The 23,121-nt window shown below is 41.7% G+C and overlaps 1 protein-coding gene and 1 long non-coding RNA gene across 5 annotated transcripts in view; one reads left to right on the top strand and one right to left on the bottom strand.

The window, feature by feature from the left end:
• LOC103277990 (uncharacterized) overlaps positions 1-20,099 on the bottom strand; it is a 29,140-nt gene extending 9,041 nt beyond the window's left edge. For 2 of the 4 annotated variants that reach the window (XR_010003803.1, XR_001730033.2), the window contains exons 1-3: positions 17,526-20,099; positions 15,510-15,636; positions 12,467-14,302 (exon numbers count right to left, since the gene is read on the bottom strand). Coding sequence is in view for 1 of the 4 variants with exons in the window: in XM_008105491.3 (XP_008103698.2) it covers positions 12,540-14,302; positions 15,510-15,636; positions 17,526-18,587 (2,952 nt within the window). In the remaining 3 variants the exon portion in view is untranslated. Of the gene's footprint in view, positions 1-2,903; positions 3,028-10,852; positions 14,303-15,509; positions 15,637-17,525 lie in introns of those variants that run through there. The other 2 variants (XR_010003802.1, XM_008105491.3) reach the window with 2 other exon arrangements.
• Positions 4,248-23,121, top strand: part of LOC134297081 (uncharacterized) — a 29,847-nt gene continuing 10,973 nt past the window's right edge. The window contains exon 1 of the long non-coding RNA XR_010003810.1: positions 4,248-4,482. This is a non-coding gene — a long non-coding RNA (uncharacterized LOC134297081). The remainder of the gene's footprint in view (positions 4,483-23,121) is intronic.

Raw genomic sequence — 23,121 nt, 5'->3', positions numbered from 1 at the left:
TTTTTCTGCCTAAGTGTAGTATCTTACATTTGTCCTTGTGGAAATTCATTTTGTTAGTTTTGGCTCACTTCTTTCTTTCTTTCTTTATTGTATTTCTATACCACTTTTCTCACCCGGTTGGGGGGGGGGGGGGAGGGGGGACTCAAAACAGTGTACAACATAATAAATGGTAAAATTCAATGCCTCACATATAAAAAATACACCACATATTTAAATTGCTAACATTTAAATGTGAATTATAACCATTAAAACTATAAAAACATCAGAAATACGCATAGACATAACATTTTAAAACATTTTAGCATTGCACTGATCCTGAGGTTGTCGTTAACTACTTCAGTATTGCTATCACTCCCCAAATGCTTGCTTGAATAGTCATGTTTTAAGTTGTTTTCTAAATGCCAGGAGGGAGGAGGATGATCTAATCTCACTAAGGAGAGAGTTCCACAGCTGAGGGGCCACCACCGAGAAGACCCTGTCTCTTGTTCCCACCAATCACACCTGTGAGGGCGGCGAGAGCGAGAGCAGGATCTCAGTGCTCTAACTGGCTCATAAAGAGAGATGTGTTGGGATAGGTAAGCTGGACCAAAACCATTTAGGGATTTATAGGCCAAAGCCTGCACTTTGAATTGTGCAGACTGGCAGCCAGTGGAGCTGACACAACAGGGGAGTTGTGTGCTTTCTGTACGCCACTCCTGTAAGAGACCTGGCTGCTGCCCATTGGACCATTTGAAGCTTCTGAACAGTCTTAAAAGGCAACGCCACATAGAGCATATTGTAGTAGTCTATTTGGGATGTAACAAGATCGTGGACTACCGTGGCCAAGTCTGACTTCCCAAGGCACGGGCGCAACCGGCACACAAGTTTTAATTGTGTGAATGCTCTCCTGGTGACCACCGAAACTTGAGGTCCCAGGTTCAGCGATGAGTCCAGGAGAACTCCCAAGATGCGAACCTGTGTCTTCAGCACAGGCTGTAACCCTATACCCTGTTCAGCTTTGTGACTGACCAGGAGTACCTCTGTCTTGTCAGGATTCAATTTCAATTTGTTCGCCCTCATCCAGACCGTTATACATTAGAGTCTCACTTATCCAACATAAATGGGCCGGCAGAATGTTGGATAAGCAAAAATGAGGATAATAAGGAGGGATTAAGGAAAAGCCTATTGAACGTGTAATTACATTATGATTTTGCAAATTAAGCACCAAAATGTCATTTTTTTACAATAAATCTACTACTTGTTTGGAAGTGTGCTGCACTTGTATTGTTGCTGAGAGCGTTGGCCCGCTGCCTGTTGCTGCCTAGAGAAACAGCTGTGGATCTGGGCGAGAGGCAAACTGTGTTGGATAATACAGAAGGTTGGATAAGTGAGACTCTACTGTAGCTGCCAAGCACCAGTTCAGGACCTGAACAGCCTCCTTAGCAGCAGGTGGAAAGGAGTGATAGAGTTGGATGTCATCTGCGTATGGATGACACCGAACTCCAAACCTCTGGATAATCTCACCCAACGGCTTTATGTAGATATTAAACAACATGGGGGACAATACTGAACCCTGTGGGACCCCACAGAACAATGGCTGTGGAGTTGAGCAGGTGTCCCCCAAGAACATCTTCTGGGAACAATCCTCCAGGAAGGACCGAAGCCACTGCAAAACAGTGCCTTCGAGCCCCATTCCCACGAGGCGTCCCAGAAGGATACTGCTAGGGATTCCTCTTCTTCAGAAGATGAAGGGGAGCAGGAAAGTGTTCATGAATCTGAGGGTGAGTTGGAATCTGAGGAGGAGACTTTGAAAGTACAGTAGAGTCTCACTTATCCAAGCTAAACGGGCCGGCAGAAGCTTGGATAAGCGAATATCTTGGATAATAAGGAGAGATTAAGGAAAAGCCTATTAAACATCAAATTAGGTTATGATTTTACAAATTAAGCACCAAAACATCATGTTTAACAACAAATTTGACAGAAAAAGTAGGTCAATATGCAGTAATGCTATGTAGTAATTACTGTATTTACAAATTTAGCACCAAAATATCATGATGTATTGAAAACATTGACTGCAAAAATGGCTTGGATAATCTAGAAACTTGGATAAGCGAGGCTTGGATAAGTGAGACTCTACTGTACCCACTTTTTAGGAGAGGCGAAAGGAAACAGAGCTGAGATGTCGTTCAGCTAGAATAGCTGCCAGAAATGCAGCTGAGTAATTAGGAACTGCCCTAACAGTTGTGAAGGGACTCAGAGCTATAAAGCAGAAGCAGGTGCAGCCAGCTCTTGCTGGTAACAAACTGACTAATGCCTTTGCTCCCCCTGTGCCTGCTCCAAGTCTGCATCTGAATTTATTGCTGTTTCTTTATTATTTATTTATTTATTTATTACAGTACTTGTATCCTGCCCTTCTCACCCAACAGGGGACTAAGGGTGGCTTACAATAAAAACACACATATAAAATAATACAGAACATTCAATCAATTAAAATTAAATACATTAAACATTCATAAAAATATACATATAAATATACAATTGCTTCATTTTGAGTCTAAAACCTGGGTCTGTCATTGTAATAGTAGTAATTGATGCTGCTGTTATTGTTCGAAGGCCCGGTCCCACAACCAGGTCTTAACTTTTCTGCGGAAAGATAGGAGGGAGGGAGGGAGGGAGGGAGGGAGGGAGGGAGGGATGGAGCCTGCCTGACATCATTTGGGAGGGCGTTCCATAGGCAGGGAGCCACTACTGAAAAGGCCCTGTCTCTCGTCCCTTTGTCTGAAGTAAGACTGCTATTTGATTTGGGACTGTATCAGAGACTAAGAACTGCATTTGCCCTAAGACTTCCTTGCTTCTTTTTGCATTATTCCACTGAGTGTGCTGTACTTTGTTTTGCTGAAGTAAAGCAGGTTTCATTTACTTACCACAGTGTCTTAAGGCTGTTCTTGAAAGACAAAACAGGACAGATACCATGGTCTATGGCAGGGGTCCTCAAACTTTTCAAGTGGAGGGCCGATTCACAGTCCCTCAGATTGTTGCAGGGCCGGGCTATGATGAAATAGTAAAAAATTAAGATTGTTGTTGTGTGCCTTCAAGTCATTTCAGACTTAGGTCAACCCTAAGGTTTAGTACAGAGGCCAGATCAATGACCTTGGAGGGCCACATCCGGTCCATGGGCCTTAGTTTGGGGACCCCTGATCTAGACAATCTCATAAGACCATAGGTAAGCAAAGAGACCTCCAAAGACCATCTAGATGGTTTCATAAGACCATAGGTAAGGAAAGGGACCCTTAAAGGCCATCCAGATAATCTCATACGACCATAGGTAAGGAAAGTGACCTCCAAAAGCCATCTAGATGGTCTCATAAGACCATAGATAAGGAAAGGGATCCTCAAAGACCATCTGGATGGTTTCATAAGACGATAGGTAAGGAAAGGGACCCTCAAAGGCCATCAAGACGATCTCATAAAACTATAGGTAAGTAAAGGCACCCTCAAAGGCCATCTAGACGGTCTCATAGGACCATAGGTAATGAAAGTGACCTCCAAAAGCCATCTAGATGGTCTCATATGGCCGTAGCTAAGCAAAGAGATCTCCAAAGACCAGGTAGACTTAGGTCAACCCTAAGTCTAAAGTTTAGGACAGGGACCAGGTAAATGACCTTGGAGGGCTGCATCTGGCCCCGGGCCTTAGTTTGGGGACCCCTGGTCTATGGTATCAAAGTCCACTGGGAGGTCCAGGAGAACTAACAGGGATACACTCTGCCTGTCAAGTTCCCTATGTAGATCATCCACTAAGGAGACCAAGGCTGTTTCAGTTCCATGACCCGGCTTAATCCGGATTGTGAAGGATTTAGATAACCAGTTTCTTCAAGAACCCCTGGAGCTGCGAGGCCACCTCACATTCCTAGACCTTGCCCAAAAAGGGAAGATTGGAAACTGATCGAAAGTTGTTCAATTGAGTGGGGTCCAGTGGTGTTTTTTTCAACAGCGGTTTTATGACAGCCTCCTTTAGACTCACTGCAATGTTACCTTCTTGTAAGGAGGCATTAACCACCACCTTTACCCACTCTAACCTGTTAAGGTCATTTTGAATTCTGTTCCTGTCCTCTGGAGTATTAGCTATCCCTCCTAATTTGGTGCAGACTTGATCCACATGCCTTCTAAACCTTCATCCAAGCCATTAATAAAGATGTTGGCAAGAACCGGGTCCAGGACTGAACCCTGCGGCATTCCACTAGTTAGTTCTTTTGTTGGATATAGCAACGTTCTACAAGTCTCCTATACTAGTTATTTCTTATGTATATAATTGAGATTGCTTATTATATTATGATTTAGTATGCAGTTTCCCCCATAACTCTGTGTTGTTTGAGGTTGTGGGAGGAACTACACACCATGTGACCAGATCTGAGACACTTCAGATCCAAGACTCCATTTTGGAAGCCATTTTTTTTACCTCAGAACAGTACAGTGTGTGTGAGGCATTTACCTCAGAAGCAGTCGGTAAGTTTTACCTCAGAAGCAGTACAGTTTAGAAGTCAGTCAGTACAGTATGCTGCAGTGTATATATTATAGTCAGTCTATATTACGTCAATGTTCAGTCATATAACAGAGTGAAGAGAATATTAGTCTGTATGTAACGAAGAAGAGGTTAAAACAAGATGCTTTAGAGAATCTATTCTTTAAACTAACAACCAATAAGCAAAGTACCTGTATGCTGAATACATGAAGCTTGTAACGAAATCAACCAAGGTCCCTTCTACACAGATGAATAAAACCCTACATTATTTGCTTTGAACTTGAATACAGTAGAGTCTCACTTATCCAACACTTGCTTATCCAACGTTCTGGATTATCCAACGCATTTTCAATACATCGTGATATTTTGGTGCTAAATTTGTAAATACAGTAATTACAACATAACATTACTGCGTATTGAACTACTTTTTCTGTCAAATTTGTTGTATAACGTGATGTTTTGGTGCTTAATTTGTAAAATCATAACCTAATTTGATGTTTAGTAGGCTTTTCCTTAATCCCTCCTTATTATCCAACATATTTGCTTATCCAACGTTCTGCCGGCTTGTTTATGTTGGATAAGTGAGATTCTACTGTATCTTCTTCAAACTGGGTTATTTGAGTCCACACTGCCATATCTTCCAGTTCAAAGCAGATAATGTGGGATTTTATTCAGCTGTGTGGAAGGGGCCCCAGTTCGAAGTAGATATTGTGGAATTTTCTGCCTTGATATTCTGGGTTATATGTCTGTGTGGAAGGGCCCTATGTTAACTTCTAACAGATTACTTCTTTTTTGATCTCTTGACAGAATGATTTAAAAGCAATATATTACGGATATGGGAAAGTTGTCTTTTTGGACAACTGAAATAACATTTCGGCTCGAGTCCTGCTTACTTGCATGACCGTATTTCCCGCTACAAACCAGCGCAAGCTCTTAGATCCGCCGGGGAGGCTCTTCTCTCACTCCTGCCTCCGTCGCAAACACGACTGGTGGGGACGAGGGAGAGGGCCTTCTTGGTGGTGGCCCCCAGCTCTGGAATTCTCTCTCTAGGGAGATTAGATTAGCACCTACCCTGGCCACATCCTGCTAAAATTTGAAGACTTGGATATTTCAACGTGCTTTCGAACAGTAGGTCTGTTTTCATCACCATCCAGTCTTAACTATTTACTGCCCTAACCCTCAGCACTTTACCCTATTCCTAAATCTCATTGCCTTGCGTTTTTTCACATGCCTGTCTTCCCTGTAATTTAATAGCCCCACTGTTTAGTCATGATGCTTGCTATGTGTTTTCTGAATGTTATTTCATTGTTATTGTTTTAATTATATATGCTGTTGTATTGTTTTATCTGTTGATTGGGCTTGGTCCCCATGTGAACCGCTCGGAGTCCCCTCGGGGAGATAGAAGCGGGTTATAAATAAAGTGTTATTATTATTATTGTTATCATTATTGACACAAAGACATAGTATGACACAGCAAATGAGATATATATGCTGGATTTTGTATTACAAAATCACAAGTTGAACACTTCCCAAGCGTTTAGGACTGGGTGATGTATTTTCGGATGATGCGTGCAGTTCTCAGTAAGGTGGCCTTTTGCAGTTTACATATCGTAATTTTGTCAATCTTTATTGCTTCCAAATGCTGGCTGAGATCTTTTGGCATGGCACCCAGTGTGCCAATACCACTGGGACCACCTGTACTGGTTTATGCCAGAGCCTTTGCAGTTCGATCTTGAGGTCCTGATAACGGCTGAGTTTTTCCTGTTGTTTTTCCTCAATTCGACTGTCACCTGGTATGGCGACATCAATAATCCAAACTTTTTTATTTTCCACAACCGTGAGGTCTGGTGTGTTGTGTTCCAAAACTTTGTCAGTCTGGATTTGGAAGTCCCACAGTATTTTTGTGTGTTCATTTTCCATTACCTTTGCAGTTTTGTGATCCCACCAGTTCTTTACTGCTGGGAGGTGGTACTTGTGGCATAAGTTCCAATGAATCATTTGGGTCACATAGTTGTGTCTCTGTTTGTAGTCTTCTTGTGGCTTAACTGCTCCAATGATGCTGAAGGGCTATGGTAGAGCAATAAAGGCATTATAGTCGTACAAGATGTAACCAAGGCATGTACCATCGTGGCCAGATTCAACTTCTCTAGGAACACAATTAAAGCTTGTGTGACAATGTGCCTGTTCCTAGAGAAGTTGAATCTGGCCACGATGGTACATGCCTTGGTTACATCTTGTACGACTATAATGCGCTTTACATGGGGTTGCCTTTGAAAAGTGCTTAGAAACTTCATTTGGTCCAAAGAGCAGCAGCCAGAGTGCTAACTGGAGCTGGCTACAGAGAGCAGATGACTCCTCTGTTGCAACAGTTCCACTAACTGCCAACATGTTTCTGGGCACAATTCAAAGTGCTGGTTTTGACTTAGAAAGCCCTATAAGGCCCTGGTCCAGGTTATCTGAAAGACCGTATCTCTTTCTATGAACCTGGAACCTTCTCTCGTTCCCACCACCCACCCAAGTGCACTTGATGGGAATATGGGAGAGAGCTTTTTTGATGGCTGCTCCCAGACTGTGGAACTCCTTTCAAAGAGAAACCAGGATGGCCCCATACCCCCTGGCCTTCCGCAGGCAGGTCAAGATCTTCTTCTGCCAGCAGGCATCTGGGAGGATTGCACGTATTAAATTTAATTTTAATTTATTATCTTTCCATTGAATTTTAATTGTATAACCACATAGTACTATTTTTTTTGTATTGTCGAAGGCTTTCATGGCTGGAATCACTGGGTTGCTGTGAGTTTTCTGGGCTATATAGCCATGTTCCAGAAGCACTGAGCCATGGCAGTTAGTGGTATCAATTCGTTAATTCTACAGTATAGATTCACCCTCATATATAAAATATTTTGAGGGTGGCGTGTGTTCATGTTTTGTCCCATCAAAACAGTGTATTTCTATTCCCCCCCCCCCCCCCCAAAAAGTGGCAGCTAATTATTTGTATACGGGGAAAAAATATGATGCGATGCACGCTTTAAGGGCTAAAGATACGTATTCTTTGTCTCTGGTATCTACATTCCAAGTTTTGTTCTCTGAGGTCCTTTCCTGCTACACAGCTTGTCGCTGTTGTTAACTACTTTCAAGTTTATTTTATTTCTCAGTTGACTTAGATTTATGGTGACAGTATGAATGAAAGACCTCCAAGTCACCTGACATCAACAGCCCTGATTGGGTCTTGCAGAACTCAGAGTCATGGCTTCCTTGATTGAATCTATCCATCTAGAATGTAGTCTTCCTCTTTTCCTATTGACTTCTGCCTTTCCAAACACTATTGTCTTTTCTAGAGAATCATGTCTTGTCAAAATATGGCAGTCTCAGTTTAGACATCTTGGCTTCTAGGGAAAATTCAAGACAGATTTAATTTTGGATCCATTACTTAGTCTTTTTATCAGTTCATGGTATCTGCCGAACTCTTTTCTAGCACCACAATTCAATGAGATTATTTTCTTCCTTATCAGTTTTCTTCACTGACCTGCTTTCACAGCCAATCAGCCAAACACAGAAATCATGGATAACTATGATGTTGGATTTCTTCAGCCTTTTTTGTCCATCAGATGTTCTTGAGGTCTCTGGTCCTCCTATGGATCTCAGCTTTTGCACTAGCATAGATCTTTTTCTTAGTAGCGTAGTTGGTGTCTCTCTCCTTGCAAACCTACTCCTTCCTGTCTCAGAAGACACCCTCTCAGAATCCCAGAATGACTTCCGCCCCTCCAGATGAACAGTGGACATCATCTTCACTGCACAACAGCCCCAAGAAAAATGCAGGGAACAAAACCAACCTCTGTACATGGCATTCATTGACCTCGCGAACTCATTGACACAATGAATTGCAGTGCTCTCTGGACCATCCTTCAAAAAATTGGATGCCCCGACAAATTTGTGAATATCCTGTGGCTCCTCCATGATGACATGGCAACAGTCTTTGATAGCAACGGTTCCCAAAGTGACCCATTTAAGGTGGAATCAAGTGTCAAACAGGGATGTGTTATTGCCCCAACCTTATTTTCAATCTTCATCGCTATGATACTTCATCTTATTGATGGGAAGCTTCCCACCAGAGTGCAAATCGTCTATCAGACAGATGGCAAGCTATTTAAGCTCAGCAGACTGAAAGCCAAAACCAAAGTCACAACATCTGTTATAGAACTCCAATATGTCAATGATAATGTAGTCTGTGCGCATTCAGAAGACCTACAAGCCACTGTAAACACCTTTGCAGAAGCATACGAGAAGCTCGGCCTCTCGTTGAACATCGAGAAAACCAAAGTGCTCTTCCAACAGGCACCAACCAACCCTCTGCAATGCTAGAAATACAGCTTAATGATGTAACATTAAAAAATGTTGACCATTTCCGCTACCTTGGCAGACACCTCTTCACAAAAGTCAACATTGACACTGAAATACAGCACCGCCTGAGCTCTGCAAACGCAGCATTTCTCTGAATGAAGCAGAGAGTGTTTGAGGATTGGGACATCTGTAGGGAGACCAAGGTGTTTGTTTTTAAAGCTATTGTCCTCCCAACCCTGTTATACATCTGTGAAACGTGGACTGTCTACAGATGTCACAATCAACTCCTGGAACGATTCCATCAGCGTTGCCACCGAAAAATCCTGCAAATCTCTTGAGAAGACAAATATCAGCGTGCTGAAAGAAGCAAAAACCACCAGCACTGAAGTGATGCTCCTATGTCATCAACTCTGCTGGACTGGCCATCTTGTCCTAATGCCCGATCACCATATCCCAAAGTAGTTACTATACTCCCAACTCAAGAACAGAGAATGGAATGTTGATAGAAGGAAAAAAATTGAAGATGGGCTTAAAGCCAACCTTTAAAACTGTGGTATAGACACCGAGAACTGGGAAGCCCTGACCCTTGAGCGCTCTAGCTGGAGGTCAGCTGTGAACAGTAGTGCTGTGGAATTTGAAGGGACACGAATGGAGGGTGAAAGGGAGAAACGTGTCAAGAGGAAGGTGTGTCAAGCCCCAGTGATCGAGACTGCCTTCCACCTGGAAACAATGTCCTCACTGAAGACCACCATGCAGGGCTCCAGTCACCTACATATCCACTGCCAAGACACTACACTTGGAAGCCCATTATACTCTTGACAACGAGGGATTGCCTAAGTGAGTGACATAGAAATGGGAAATATCAAAGTATGTACTATCAAATTTTAGTATTCAGTGATATATCTTGTCACCTCAGGCTCTTGTCTATTTCATCCCAAGTCTTAAATCTTCTTTTGATTTCTTGACTGCAGTAATGGGGGTGGTCCAGATCAAAGGATGGGAAAAATGCTGGGTAGCACTTCAGACATAGAAATAATAGAATCATACAGTTTGAAGAGATCTCACGGGCCATCTAGTCCAAGAAGCAGGAAAATTGCATTCGAATCACCCCTGACAGATGGCTATCCAGCCTCTGCTTAAAAACCTCCAAAGAAGGAGCCTCCACCATATTCCGGGGCAGAGCTCCACTGCCGAACAGTTCTCATAGTTAGAAAGTTCTTCCTAATGTTCAGTTGGGATCTCCTTTCATGTAGTTTGATGCTATTGTTCCGTGTCCTAGTCTCCAGGGCAGCAGAAAATACAATGTTTTCGTATATTCCACAGTTTGGGCTCTTTCTCTTCCTGAAGGCATTGGGTTGTAAGACAAAAACTCTAATGTGCTCCTAGGTTTCAAGATGGTATACACAAGGGAATTTCAGCATGGTCTGCTTGACAAAATCTGCTAAACTGTTTTCATCTGTACGACTATTAAAGGCACAAGAGCCCTCTCCAGTTTTCAGTAAAGCAACCTTATGCATTCTCAGTCTAAATGAATAAGATAATCAAATGGTTGATTGTTTAGCAATTACTTCATTTTCTTCTCCTGTATGTCTTCCAAATCCAGAACTGAGTTCAGTCTTTCCCATAGTCTTTCCAACTATCCACAATTCCTCCAGGCAAACCTTTTGCAAAACTAGCTGTAACGCCAAAATACAGTTGGCCTTCCTCACCCAGAAATTCAACCATCCAATGCTTGAAAATATGTTCAAACCATGATTTTGCCATTTTATATAAGGCATGTTATTTTTCTACTTCATTGTCTATAATAGGACTTGTGCACTCACTGGTTTGGGAATGCATGAGAAATTTTGAAATCAAACCTCTGTTGACACCAAGGGCCTATTTTATATAAGACCATAAAAATATTTTAGGTATTTCCACGATCGTTCCCCTGTGGACTTATATTCAGTCTTGCACATTTCCAAAACCCAGTGGCTAAAGCATGACAGAGACAATGACCACAACTAAATCTTGCAATTGAAATGCATTAAACAGTTTATTGATACCTAATAATTAATACAATGTCAGGAAAGAAATGCTAGTAAAGATAACTTGCCGGTGAAATGATGGGTAGACTTCAAGCTTATTAGATCTCATTTGTTATCGTATTTTGAGACTCAAGGTACCAAACAATAACATCAAATAAAGCCATTAAAACATTGAAGAGGTAAGTACATGAGACAAATCAGAAACTATTTAAACATCAAATTAAGAGGGGAAATGCACTGATCCAGATCGAGAATACTTCTGTGGCAACTCTTAAGGGGAGCTATAATAAAAGTCCGAGATTGTACAGTCAAATAATACATATATCAAGAATGAGAATCATATAGGCCTTCAGGTAATGCTGGAGAATACATCACTATTGGCTCTGCTAGCAAGGGGTTGATGGGATCAGTCCAAAAATATCTGGAGGTCACATGATTTCCATGTCTAATGTATATTAACATATTGGCTGATATACTGCAATGCAAAAAAGGTCCACATACAGAGCTACCACTCCATCCAGAATATGTTTAGCTGCATGGCACCCATCCCACCTGCATTTAGTGACTGCAGGAGAGAAAAGGATATTAGAGAGGCATCTGACTGTGACTGAGCTCCATTCAAACTACATTATAGTATGGATTATAGCATTATGAACCCACTTTAACTGTCATGAGATCATCCTATGGAATGACTAAAAAGTGGAGTTGCGGGATTTTGGTCATGGCACAAAGTTGGCAGAAGATTCTGATCACTGCAATGATGAAAAGGAATGACTTATGATTGTGTAAAATTGTAAATATACAATTTTAGGTTGTTAACCCAGGAAATCTCTTCAGTGGGAGAAGTCAAAATCGAATGGATGTGCTTGCACTGCAGTCTACTACTGAAGTGGGGTTAGTAAAACTAGCTTATTGCTTGATCTTTGTACCAAGAGAAGTAGTTTCACCCTTGCGGTCATCAGCATAGGCTCCTTCTGCACTGCCATATAATCCAGATTATCAAAGTAGATAATCTAGATTTTATATGGCAGTGTAGGAGCCACTCAAGCAGTTTGTCTGGTGGCTTCCATGTTACTGGGATGGAGAATCTGCTTTGAGTTCAAGTCCAAACCTGAAAGGAGATATCTAAGGTGCTGCTTAAAGAGATTCTGCAGGTCAGATTAAAACCTGGAACGGATCCACCATTCCATTGACATGGATCTAAGTGATGCTACAATATCCAAGAACCCTTTATTTTATTTCTAATCACCAGGCCAAGGTTTACTGAAGTCTGAAAACTTGCAAAGGTTTTCCAAGGCAAACAGGAGTATTGTTTTCGTAGCTTGTGGATCCACCAGCCTAAATCTGATGCTACTCCCAACTACAACAGATCCCTCAAATGAGTGGAATGTGTTATTCTGCTAAATTCCCATAATTTCCATGGGTCTACTCTATTTGAGACTAAAAACAGAATGTAGGCCATTGTCTATGCCAGAGCACCTGAAAGTATATTTTCCCAATATACTTGAGGCTGGCACCATATTTGTGCTCTTGGGCTACAATTATTTCTCTCTTTCCTGGAAGCTAATGGCTGAGCGCCAGGACTGGTCTATGGGATACTTACTTTGAGCAGTACTGGTTTAGACCACTGAAAGGAGCAGATGACCTCTTTCTGAACCAGTTGGGATGCTTCCTTCTCAGGTGTTTGGGGACAGATTCAGGGGACTTGCCCCTCTACTGATCTTCAGGGAGGACCACAGCCCTGCTATGACATTGGTCTGAACAGCTTTCCCACCTAATTTGGCCTCAATCGTCTTAATATCATTACAATGCTGCAAAAGCTGAGACTTGGTGTTTCGAGAGGAGTCCTCTAACTGGGAAATCCTGTGTTCAGTTTCGTCGGTGCATCCGGAAAGGCTCCCTAGGGCACTCTGGATGCCAGTTATTGTGCTCTGCAGGCTGGATACAGAAGACTTAATTTCGGCAGTATCTGCAGCCACTTGCTGCAATATACCGATCAGCTGGGCCAGAGAGGGTTCAGCTACCATTTTGGTTAGAAATGAAGATTGATGGTGAGCTTCAAGTCCTTTGGAGTCAGACAAGGAAGATTCCACATCTGAGGATATCCTGACTTCCTCCATTGGCTGATGCAATGCATCGCAAGTTTGGATATGTTGTTTTAAGGGGTAATACCGTGAGGTTTCTGTTATTCCATTTACTTGTTCAAGAAGTCTGCAATTACATAGTCTGTAGCAGTTCTGGTTTTCCCCACTGATATGTTTATGTTTCTGTCTTGGACAAATTCTTGCATGTGCTCCAAGAACATATGTGCCTCTACAATTAAAAGATCTTTCTTTTTCCTCGTTAAAAGATCTTCCTTTTTCCTCGTTCTTTTTGTGCTTTGTAGAAGCAGAGAAGCCATTGAAGATTTCCCCAGACTTGGAGCTGCTAAGCTCTTCTAAATTGTGCGGGGATTGTTTTTCACACTTCAGACATGTGTTCAGGTCTTCTGAACAGCTATTTTTCAGACTATCAACATATGTTGAGTTTTCATCTTGATTTCCACCATTGATACCCATACACTGCATCTCTGGACCTGGTTCAGCAATTGACTCCCCCATCGTATTTCCAGAAGGAACAGGCTTCTCTGTATGTTCTTCACTCCTGGCACCATTTTCCCTCTGGTGCTCACTTGTCAAACCCACTTTGGTAGTCAACCCAGCATTGCCTGGCTTTGAGTTAATGTGGGCAGCATCAGTCTGCAGGTCTTGCTCTGGACTGTGGGAACTCTCCTCCCTTGACATTTCCAATGATTCCTTGAGTAGAACAATGCATTCAGCATGCTCCCCATCTAGGATCTTCTTATCATTGACAAGAGTTAATGATTCTTCTTGTTCTACACCATCGATTTCTATGGAAAGTGTCTCCTCACCTGGTCTCACATCTTGAAGAACTGGGTCCCATAACCATTTTTTTAAAACAATAGGCTCCTCTTCTTCCGTTTCCAAGCAATTTGAGTGCCACCCCTCTATACTCTTTTGGACCTCATTAACTGAGTTTTGGAAGTTCTGGAAATGTCTCTGTTCCGATGTTTCATGTAACTCTCCAGATACTATCATGACTTGAGGGTCTTTCTCACCGAGATGTTTCTGACTTTCAAGAACTGTTGTGGATTCACCCTGTTTCTCACAGTCTGTATAGACACACTGTGGCTTTGGGCGCAGTTTAGTATTTGGATGAACTCTGCCTCTGACAAGTTTCTTCAAACCTTCTCTGAAATAAACAAAACATCTCTCTTTTCCTGTGCTGTGCTTCAGTTGCCTTTCAAGACAGTTCTCCCTGATTAAATCCTGTTCAGGACTTGGTGAAGATACTCCATGTTTTGCTGATAATCCCAGCAGGGGTTCAGACATAGCCAGCCCAAAGTCCACCCCTTCATTTTGGTCATCTGATCCACTACCTGTTGAGGCACAGGAATGAATCAAGTCATTACCTAAGTCCATAATGATATTTATTATTTATTTATTTACGACATTTATATCCTGCCCTGCTCACCTTGAAGGGGATTCAGAGCGGGTTACAAGTTATATGTACATGCAATATATTATATCATTAGAATAGCACAATATTAGTATTACATATTACTGTATTATACTATATCACTATACTGCAGAATTATTGGTAATACTACATGTAAATATAAATAATAATTATATTATTATATTGTATTAAATTATAATATTATCAATATTATATGTATGTAAAACATATTATTAGCATAGCACAAGATTAGTATTATAACTATATTGTTGCTGGAGGGAGGGGCTCCCAATGGATGACCCAGGAGACATGGTGAAACTGTGTCTTCCTGGCTCCCCTTCTTCACTCTGGCTCCAGAGTGATTTGTTTACATCAGAACCTGTCTGGTGTCACACAAAGTTTTCAGAAAATTAAATATTACTGAATTATTATCACACTGGTTTGTATTTCCTTATGAGTTACAAGATCTGCAGGAGAGGGCTTTCTCTCAATCCCACCATCTTCACAGGCATGATCTGTGAGGACTCAGAAGAGAGCTTTCTCCACGGCTCCCCTCCATGGAAGATACAATTGGTCCCTTTCCTGGTGTGTTTTCAAAAGCAGGTTTATTTAGGGAGATCACATTTTCTCAGTTGAAGAGAAAGGTAATGGCAAATCTCTGAATAAATCCTTCCAGGAAAACTGGATGATGGATTGTCATGAGCTGGAGTTGATGTGGAGACCAAGGACAACAGCAAAAGCAATAGTGGAGAGGGAAAAAAGACAATCCTGAAATTAGTTTTCTGAAAGAGAATGAGTCAGGGAAAACAGAATGGAGTACAATCTTTGTGTGTGTGTGTGTGTGTATGTGTGAGAGAGAGTGAGAGTGAAATGCATGTGGGCAGAGAGAAAGAGAGATCGGGGAAAGAGGACAGGATCAAAGACACACCTGATTCCAAAATTATAGGCAGAAGCATCATGTTAGTTTATACTTATTCTTCAAGCATCTCTCTCTCTCTGTACGTGTGTGTATGTATGTATACACACACACACACACAAAATGTGAGTCAGAATTCTGTTAATTTCTTTGTGTAGCTATGAACTCTTTAATTTTTAAATCCAAGAGCCAAACACAAGAGTTTTCTTACCAAGGCCAGTCACATTGTCATAATTCTGATGCATGACATTCCAGTAAAGGGATTTTTCTCCATGGTTCAGTAAAGCCCATTCCTCTGTAGTGAAACTCACAGATACATCTCCAAAGGTTATTTGGTCCTGAAACAACCAGATGGATAATATGGTATTAATCTTTTGCAAATACTTGGGAGTCAGAAATAATGAGCCGTCCCCAGCTTGTCTCTTCAATGCTTTAGGTTAACAATAGTAACACCAATATATGCAACAAGATTGGTCCAAGATATTTTGCTGTCTTTGAGAAAGAGCAAAATTATATCCATTACTATTCTGTGCACAAGGGCCAGCTGGATGGGAAATAGGTACAGGTAGCAGGGCAAGAAAAACATCTTGCTTAGGAAAAGCTCCTTGCTAATTCCTTTCCTGGTAGTCTAAATGGAATGATGAATGTCGTAATTCAGTATGTCACACTCAGATTCAACAACAGAATTATCTGCTTTGTCATGGGTGAGTGGGCCCACAGAAAAAACACCTGGGTTACTGCTCCACTTATGCCTTCTGTCATTTGTTGCAACTAGACAGCATAACATCTAGAGCAAGCTGACTACTGCCTCTTTTTGCTCAGCTATAACGTTCATTCAGTGTCATGACAATTTCTTATCATTTGTTTTTATCCTGTTTCATATATTTTGATTTGTTTTTATCCTGTTTCATATATTTTGCAGTTGTTTTTATCCTGTTTCATATATTTTGCTGTTATTTTTAGCCTGTTTCATATATTTTGCATGTCCTGATTATCCTTTCCCAGTTTTCTCTAACTGTGTGAACACCAAATAAAGAAAACATCAGTCAGCATCAGGTTTCACATTAACTGTAGGGTTGAGGGCATTTATTTGACAAAAGGCACATGTGCTCACATGATTTAGTTAAGAATCAGCATTAAGGCTGAATATAAACCAGATTATGGGGTTTTTAGCTGTGCCTGGATGTCCTAGTTCAGCAGCCAGTCTGACACCAAGATGCAGAGGAGATGAGAACAACACCATAATGGTTTGTGTCCCTAAAGAAGAAAGGTTTTCTTCCTTGGTGTTTCACTAAGAATGCTTACATAACAGGAGCAGCTCAGCCAGCATTTAACAGAAAGAAGGAAAGCATGGGAAATCTGCCAGGAAATAAAGCTGGCACTCTTAGACAGGGATGGATTGTACATGTGTGTACAAATATGTACAGCTGAATCCAGATAAAGCTTTTTGTACAGCACAGGTCCAAAAATCCTTGATATCCAGGGGTAGCTGGTAGCTTCCACATCAGTGAATTTTAAGGATACACTTGCACTGGGTTTAAGTCCAAACTGTAAAATAACTCTCCAAGATGCTGGACTTTCCCTAAAGTGGTTTAGCACCTTGGATCACTTTTTTGAAGTCTGGACTATAACCTAGGTTATATTCACTGCACTAATGACATGGAACCAACCAGTCACCACTGCTTGTACTACTACACTACAAACATTTTCTGAATTATATTCTAACTACTATGGAGCCCCCAGTGGAACAGCAGGTTAAACCACTGATCTGCTTAACTTGCTGACCAAAAGGTCGGGGGTTTGAATCCGGGGAGCGAGGTGAGCTCACGTTGTTACTCTCGGCTTCTGCCAATCTAGCAATTCGAAAATATGCAAATGTGAGTAGATCAATAGGTACTGCTCTGGCGGGAAGGTAACGGCGCTCCATGCAATCATGCAAGCCACATGACCTTGGAGGCGTCTACTGGCAATGCTGGCTTAATGTCAATGGGAAACCTTTACCTTTAATATTCTAACTAAAGAAAAGCATCACAACCCATTTCTGGCCAGGGAGACAGAATTCATTTCTTTCCAGCAGAGCTGTCTGTACTGTTGGATCATAAGCACTTCTAAACAATAGCAAACAATACTAGATCTTCCAGCCTCCCTTTAGCATCACGTACATCATAGCTTCCCCTTCTGCATTTCAAATGCTCACTGCCCCCTTAGTGCACCCCATGCTCCGCACCTGAATAGCATGGTCTGGCTGGCACTCCCTGAAATAGGCCTCTGCCAGCTGAGCTGCTTCCTTGCTGCTGCTCGGCTCCCTGGCTCTCACCCACATCCGCATGTCCACTGGGAGCACATCCAGGAACTCTTCCAGGACAACCATGTCCACAATCCACTCCTTGCTGTGCTCTTGCGGACACAGCCATTGCTGAGCCGCGTCAGTCAAATGCAACAGGATCTCCTCAGGTGCTTGTCCAGGCCGGAAGGCATTTGTGCGGAACTTCAGCCGGTTGGCTTCTTGATGGGTCCAAGTCAGGGTTGAATGGCACTCTCTGGTGGGAATAGGGGCGGCCTCAGAAATCTCTTCATGGGGACTGGGGGTGGCCTTGAAACTCTCCTTGGTGACTCCTTCTGTTGAATTCTCTGGCCAACCTGGAGATGCTTGAGGAAGAGCTGCCACTAGGTCTTCGTTAGCTCTTTTAGCAGAGGTAGGAGTCCGTAAATCTGATGTGCTTTGCCGGAGCGCATTCAGACATGCTCTCAAGCGCTGGATTGTCTGTTTTGGATTATTTTGGATGCACGGTTTCTTGTTAGTCACAACTCCTGGTGATGCTGCATCGGTTGGCATCACTGCTACTTTGTGTGTCGATTCTTGGCTGGGGATCTTTTCTTTGGGGTCAATAATCCTTCGTTTGGTTTTCCCCATGGTCTCACTGGGTTTCATTTCTTTTGGACCACTGACCTTTCGTTTTGTTTTCTTTGTGGTCTCATTTGAGGTAATTTCTTTGGAACCACTGACTTTTTGTTTAATTTTCCCCACAGACTCACGAGGGATCATTTCTTTGGGGCCACGAGCCTTTTGTTTCGTTTTCCCAGCGGTCACATCGGGAGGATGCCGATGCCGAAAATACTTGATCACTTGCCCATCGCATGTATAGACTCTGCCCTTGCATTGATACTTTGCATAGTCGGCACATTTCCATAAAATTTTGCCAGCACTCGCGCGCTGTTTCTTATGCAGGTATCCCTTGTAGAGGAGCTGGTCTCGGCCTTTCTGGTTCTTGACGTACTGCAGAGCCATTTCCCCCACTTTGTATTGTGTAAGGAAGGGAGGAAACTGGGGAAAAGTATTTCCAAATAGTCAATAATCTCTTTGTTGAGATATAAATGTCTTTTTCTGTTTGCAAAGTCAAAGGACGTTCCCTTCACTGCCTGAAAAGTCACTAAAGATGCCTTGTTGTGGGCAGGGAATTAGAGAAAGGTGGATCCAAACAGATTAAATAAAAATACAACAAGGAAAATATAAGGCATACCACACTCCTCTTTTAAGGATTTTCTTGCTCAAATATAAATGGATTTTTCTGTTTGCAGAATTTTTATATTTATATTTGACAACAAATATACTAGTGATGGATAGCAATCAAGCTCTTGTCACCTTGAATCAGGGCTGAAAGGTTACATCCCATAATGGTTGTGCAGCATATCTAGAAAGCTTTTACAAGCAAGTCCTACACTGGCATTTCATTTGATGCTTGGTACTTTAGCATCATGATGATAACAACAACTTTATTTATTCAAGATAGTTTTTGAATTTAATATATAATACTATATAATATTGTTGTTTTTAAAATGATCCAGTCTGTAAATTTCTTAAGTCACTATGATTGTGTTTGCATATTTATATAACTGGTACTACAGAACCCAAGAAAGTGGGACATAATTGATTTTCTCAATTTTTGGTTTATTTCTCTTCCATTACTTTTATCAGTTCCTATATATTAGGGGACAGGCTGGTGAAACAATGAGGCACAAATTATAGGTCAAGTTTGACCTAAGCAATTATAAACAAGCAACATCCCATGCTTTTGACTAAGAAGCTGTGCTTTATTTGCTGGGGTGGGTTCAGAAAAAAGAGGCCCTAATTTCATGTATCACTGCCTGGCTTACCATCATGTGAAACCTGGTAACTATGTGCAGAATTGTAAATTGGTTTATTTGCAAACCAATTACATCAAGGACATAAGAATGTAAACAACTATAGAATATTTTTTAAAAAAGATGCTGAAATTGCTTGATCCGTATTGGTTGTCAAATAAAAATGGATTTTTCTGTTTGCTTGAAAAATCACAATAGATTCCTTTTTGGGGCAGGAAATGAGGAGGGTGGATGCGAATGGATTCAATAAAAAGTGGTAAGAAAATAAATAGCTATTATTTTTCCAAATATTTCATATATATAAGAAAGGTATATATTATGTTTCCACTCCCCAATATATATTGAAAAGTTACCCAAGATGCCTTGTTGGGGCAAGAAATTGGTGAAAGGTGGATCCAAATGGATTATTATGCAATTGTTTTGCAAAATCCAGAGATCCTTTGTTGGAAAATCACCCAAAAAATCCCTTGTCCATCACCAAAGATCCCTTGTTGATCCGTTTTAATCAGATCCTACCTTGGAGGGATGCGCAAACCGACCTGAGCACCATTTTCTCCAAACAACGCAGCAAAATAGATCAATTGATAGAAATCTTCCCCAAAATCCTTCAACGAAGGGCTTGGCTTGATTCCTTTCCTTCTTAAATCCCAGTGCTTTTATTCTTTCGCCTTGGAAACTCCAGCATCCAAAAGGTTCCTTCCTGAGAGGAGAAGAAAGAAGCAGCCGCAGGAGGAGGAGGAGGAGGAGGAGCATCCGCCGGCGGACCGCACACAAGCAGTTCTCACTCCGGTTCGACGCCCATGTGACCCTCAAATCGGGCGAGAAGAGTCAGGCGCCGATTGGCCACGCCTCCTCCAATGGGAAGGGAAGGCATGGTCCGCGTCGGATGCGCTCGGGCATCGCTTTGGAAAGAAAGTCTTGGCAGCTGGGAACTAGGCGGCCTTGGGTTTCAATCAGGGTGACGCAAGCGCTCCCTCTAGTGGGCAAATCCAGCCACGCCACGTGTAAGGTTATGCTTTGCTGCATCTTTGTTGTTTATTTGTTCAGTCGCTTCCGACTCTTCGTGACCTCATTGGACCAGCCCACGCCAGAGCTCCCTGTCGGCCGGCGCCACCCCCAATTCCTTCAAGATCAAGCCAGTCCCTTCATCCATCCATCTTGGTCTTGGTTGCGCCTTTTCCTTTTTCCTTTCATTTCCCCCAGCATCATGATCTTTTCCAAGCTTTCCGGTCTTCTCATGATGTGGCCAAAATACTTCATGTTTGTCTCTAATATCCTTCCCTCCAATGAGCAGCCGGGCATTATTTCCTGGACTGGTTGGATCTTCTTGCGGTCTCTCAAGATTTTCCTCCAGCACCAAAGTTCAAAAGCGTCTTATCTTCCTTTGCTCAGCCTTCCTTATGATCCAGCTTTCGCATCCATAGGTTACTACGGGGAATACCTTTGCTTTAACTATGCGGACCTTCGTTGCCAGTGTGATGTGTCTACTCTTCACTATTTTATCAAGGTTGATCATTGCTCTCCTCCCAAGAAATAAACGTCTTCTGATTGCTGACTGCAGTCTGCGTCTGCAATAATCTTTGCGCCTAGAAATCCAAAGTCTGTCACTGCCTCCACGTTTTCTCCCACTATTTGCCATTTAGTCTGGTTGCCATCATCAGTCTGGTTGCCATAATCTTCATTTTCTCGATGTTTAACTGCAGCCCAGCTTTTGCGCTTTCTTCTTTCACCTTGGTGATAAGGCTCCTCGGCTCCTCCTCGCTTTCAGCCATCAAAGTGGTATCATCTGCATATCTAAGGTTGTTAATGTTCCTTTCTGCAATTTTAACTCCAGCCTTGGATTCATCAAGCCCCGCACGTCGCATGATGTGTTCTGGGTACAAGTTGAATAGGTTGGGTGAGAGTATACAGCCCTGCCGTACTCCTTTCCCAATCTTGAACCAGTCTGTTGTTCTGTGGTCTGTTCTTACTGTTGCTACTTGGTCATTATATAGATTCCTCAGGAAAAAGACATCATGACTTGGTATCCCCATACCACCAAGAACATGCCATAATTTAATATGATCCACACAGTCAAAGGCTTTAGAATAATCAATAAGACTGAAATATATGTTTTTCTATTTCTACTTTTGTGGAATCTACTTTTTTGGAGCCATGGGACACCAAGTGGTGTCAAACTGCATTAATTCTACAGTGTAGATATGTTTTGAATGGACCATTATGAGATCTACTACAGACAAAAAAGGTACATGGCATGTTCAGAGCAACACAAGTTTTGCAATTAAATTATCTGAAAAGACATCATTTAGAACAGGGGTCCCCAAACTTTTTAAGCAGAGGGCCGGTCCACAATCCTTCAGACTGTGGAGGGGCCGAATTATCATTTGGAAAAAAAAATACAAACAAATTCCTATACATACTGCACATGTCTTATTTGTAATGCAACAACAACAACGAAAGAACAAAACAATATTTAAAAATGAAAACAATTTTAACCAACATAAATCTATTAGGATTTCAATGGAAAGTGTGGGCCTGCTACTGGCCAATGAATTAGTCAAGTTAATTAGGATTGTTGTTGTTGTTTTGTGCCTTCAAGTCATGTCAGACTTTGGCCGAGCCTAAGTCTAAAATTAATTATTTATTTACTGCATTTATTTACTACATTTATATCCCGCCCTTCTCACCCCGAAGGGGACTCAGAGCAGCTGTATGTACATACAATATATTATATTATTAGCACAATATTAGCATTATATATTACTATATTGAACGATACCACTAAACTATTATATAATATGTAATGTATAACATACAATTAATATTATTATATGGTATTACTATTAGTACAGTAGAGTCTCACTTATCCAAGCTAAACGGGCTGGCAGAAGCTTGGATAAGCGAATATCTTGGATAATAAGGAGGGATTAAGGAAAAGCCTATTAAACATCAAATTAGGTTAAGATTTTACAAATTAAGTGTCTAAACATCATGTTATACAACAAATTTGACAGAAAAAGTAGTTTGATACGCAGTAATGTTATGTTGTAATTACTGTATTTACGAATTTAGCACCAAAATATCATGATATATTGAAAACATTGACTACAAAAATGGCTTGGATTATCCAGAAGCTTGGATAAGTGAGGCTTGGATAAGTGGGACTCTACTGTATTATATTGTATAACATAAGATTATTATCAATATTATATGTATATACAATATATTATATTATTAAAACTGATATAAAATATTATATTATAAAACTGAGGGCGGGGGCCAGGTAAATGACCTTGGAGGGCCGCATCCGGCCCCCGGGCCTTAGTTTGGGGACCCCTGATTTAGAAGATGGAGTAAGCCTCGAATATATTTCAGTAGACGCTCCTTCTCTGGAAGTCCTTACAACAAAAGCTGGAGGGGCATTTTTAGTTGTATATTCCTGCATGGCAGTGGGTTGTGGTTCCCAACCTGTGGTCCATGGACCACGAGTACTCCCCAAGAACTAAAATATGATCCGTGGACTCAGCATTACTACATCATTGCAATGAGAGTGACTGGTTTCGCGAAACCCTCTTATAGTGCCGAGGCAGCTGGGATGTCTGAAGGGGAGAGGCTGACTACCCACGAAAGACACGACAAGCCTCCTGACTGCTGCTTCTCCTCCTCCACAGAAGCAAGGG

The sequence above is a fragment of the Anolis carolinensis genome, chromosome 2, assembly GCF_035594765.1.
Source record: "Anolis carolinensis isolate JA03-04 chromosome 2, rAnoCar3.1.pri, whole genome shotgun sequence".
In the NCBI taxonomy this organism is placed as follows: domain Eukaryota; kingdom Metazoa; phylum Chordata; class Lepidosauria; order Squamata; family Dactyloidae; genus Anolis; species Anolis carolinensis.
This window is presented reverse-complemented; position numbering and strand designations above follow the sequence as displayed.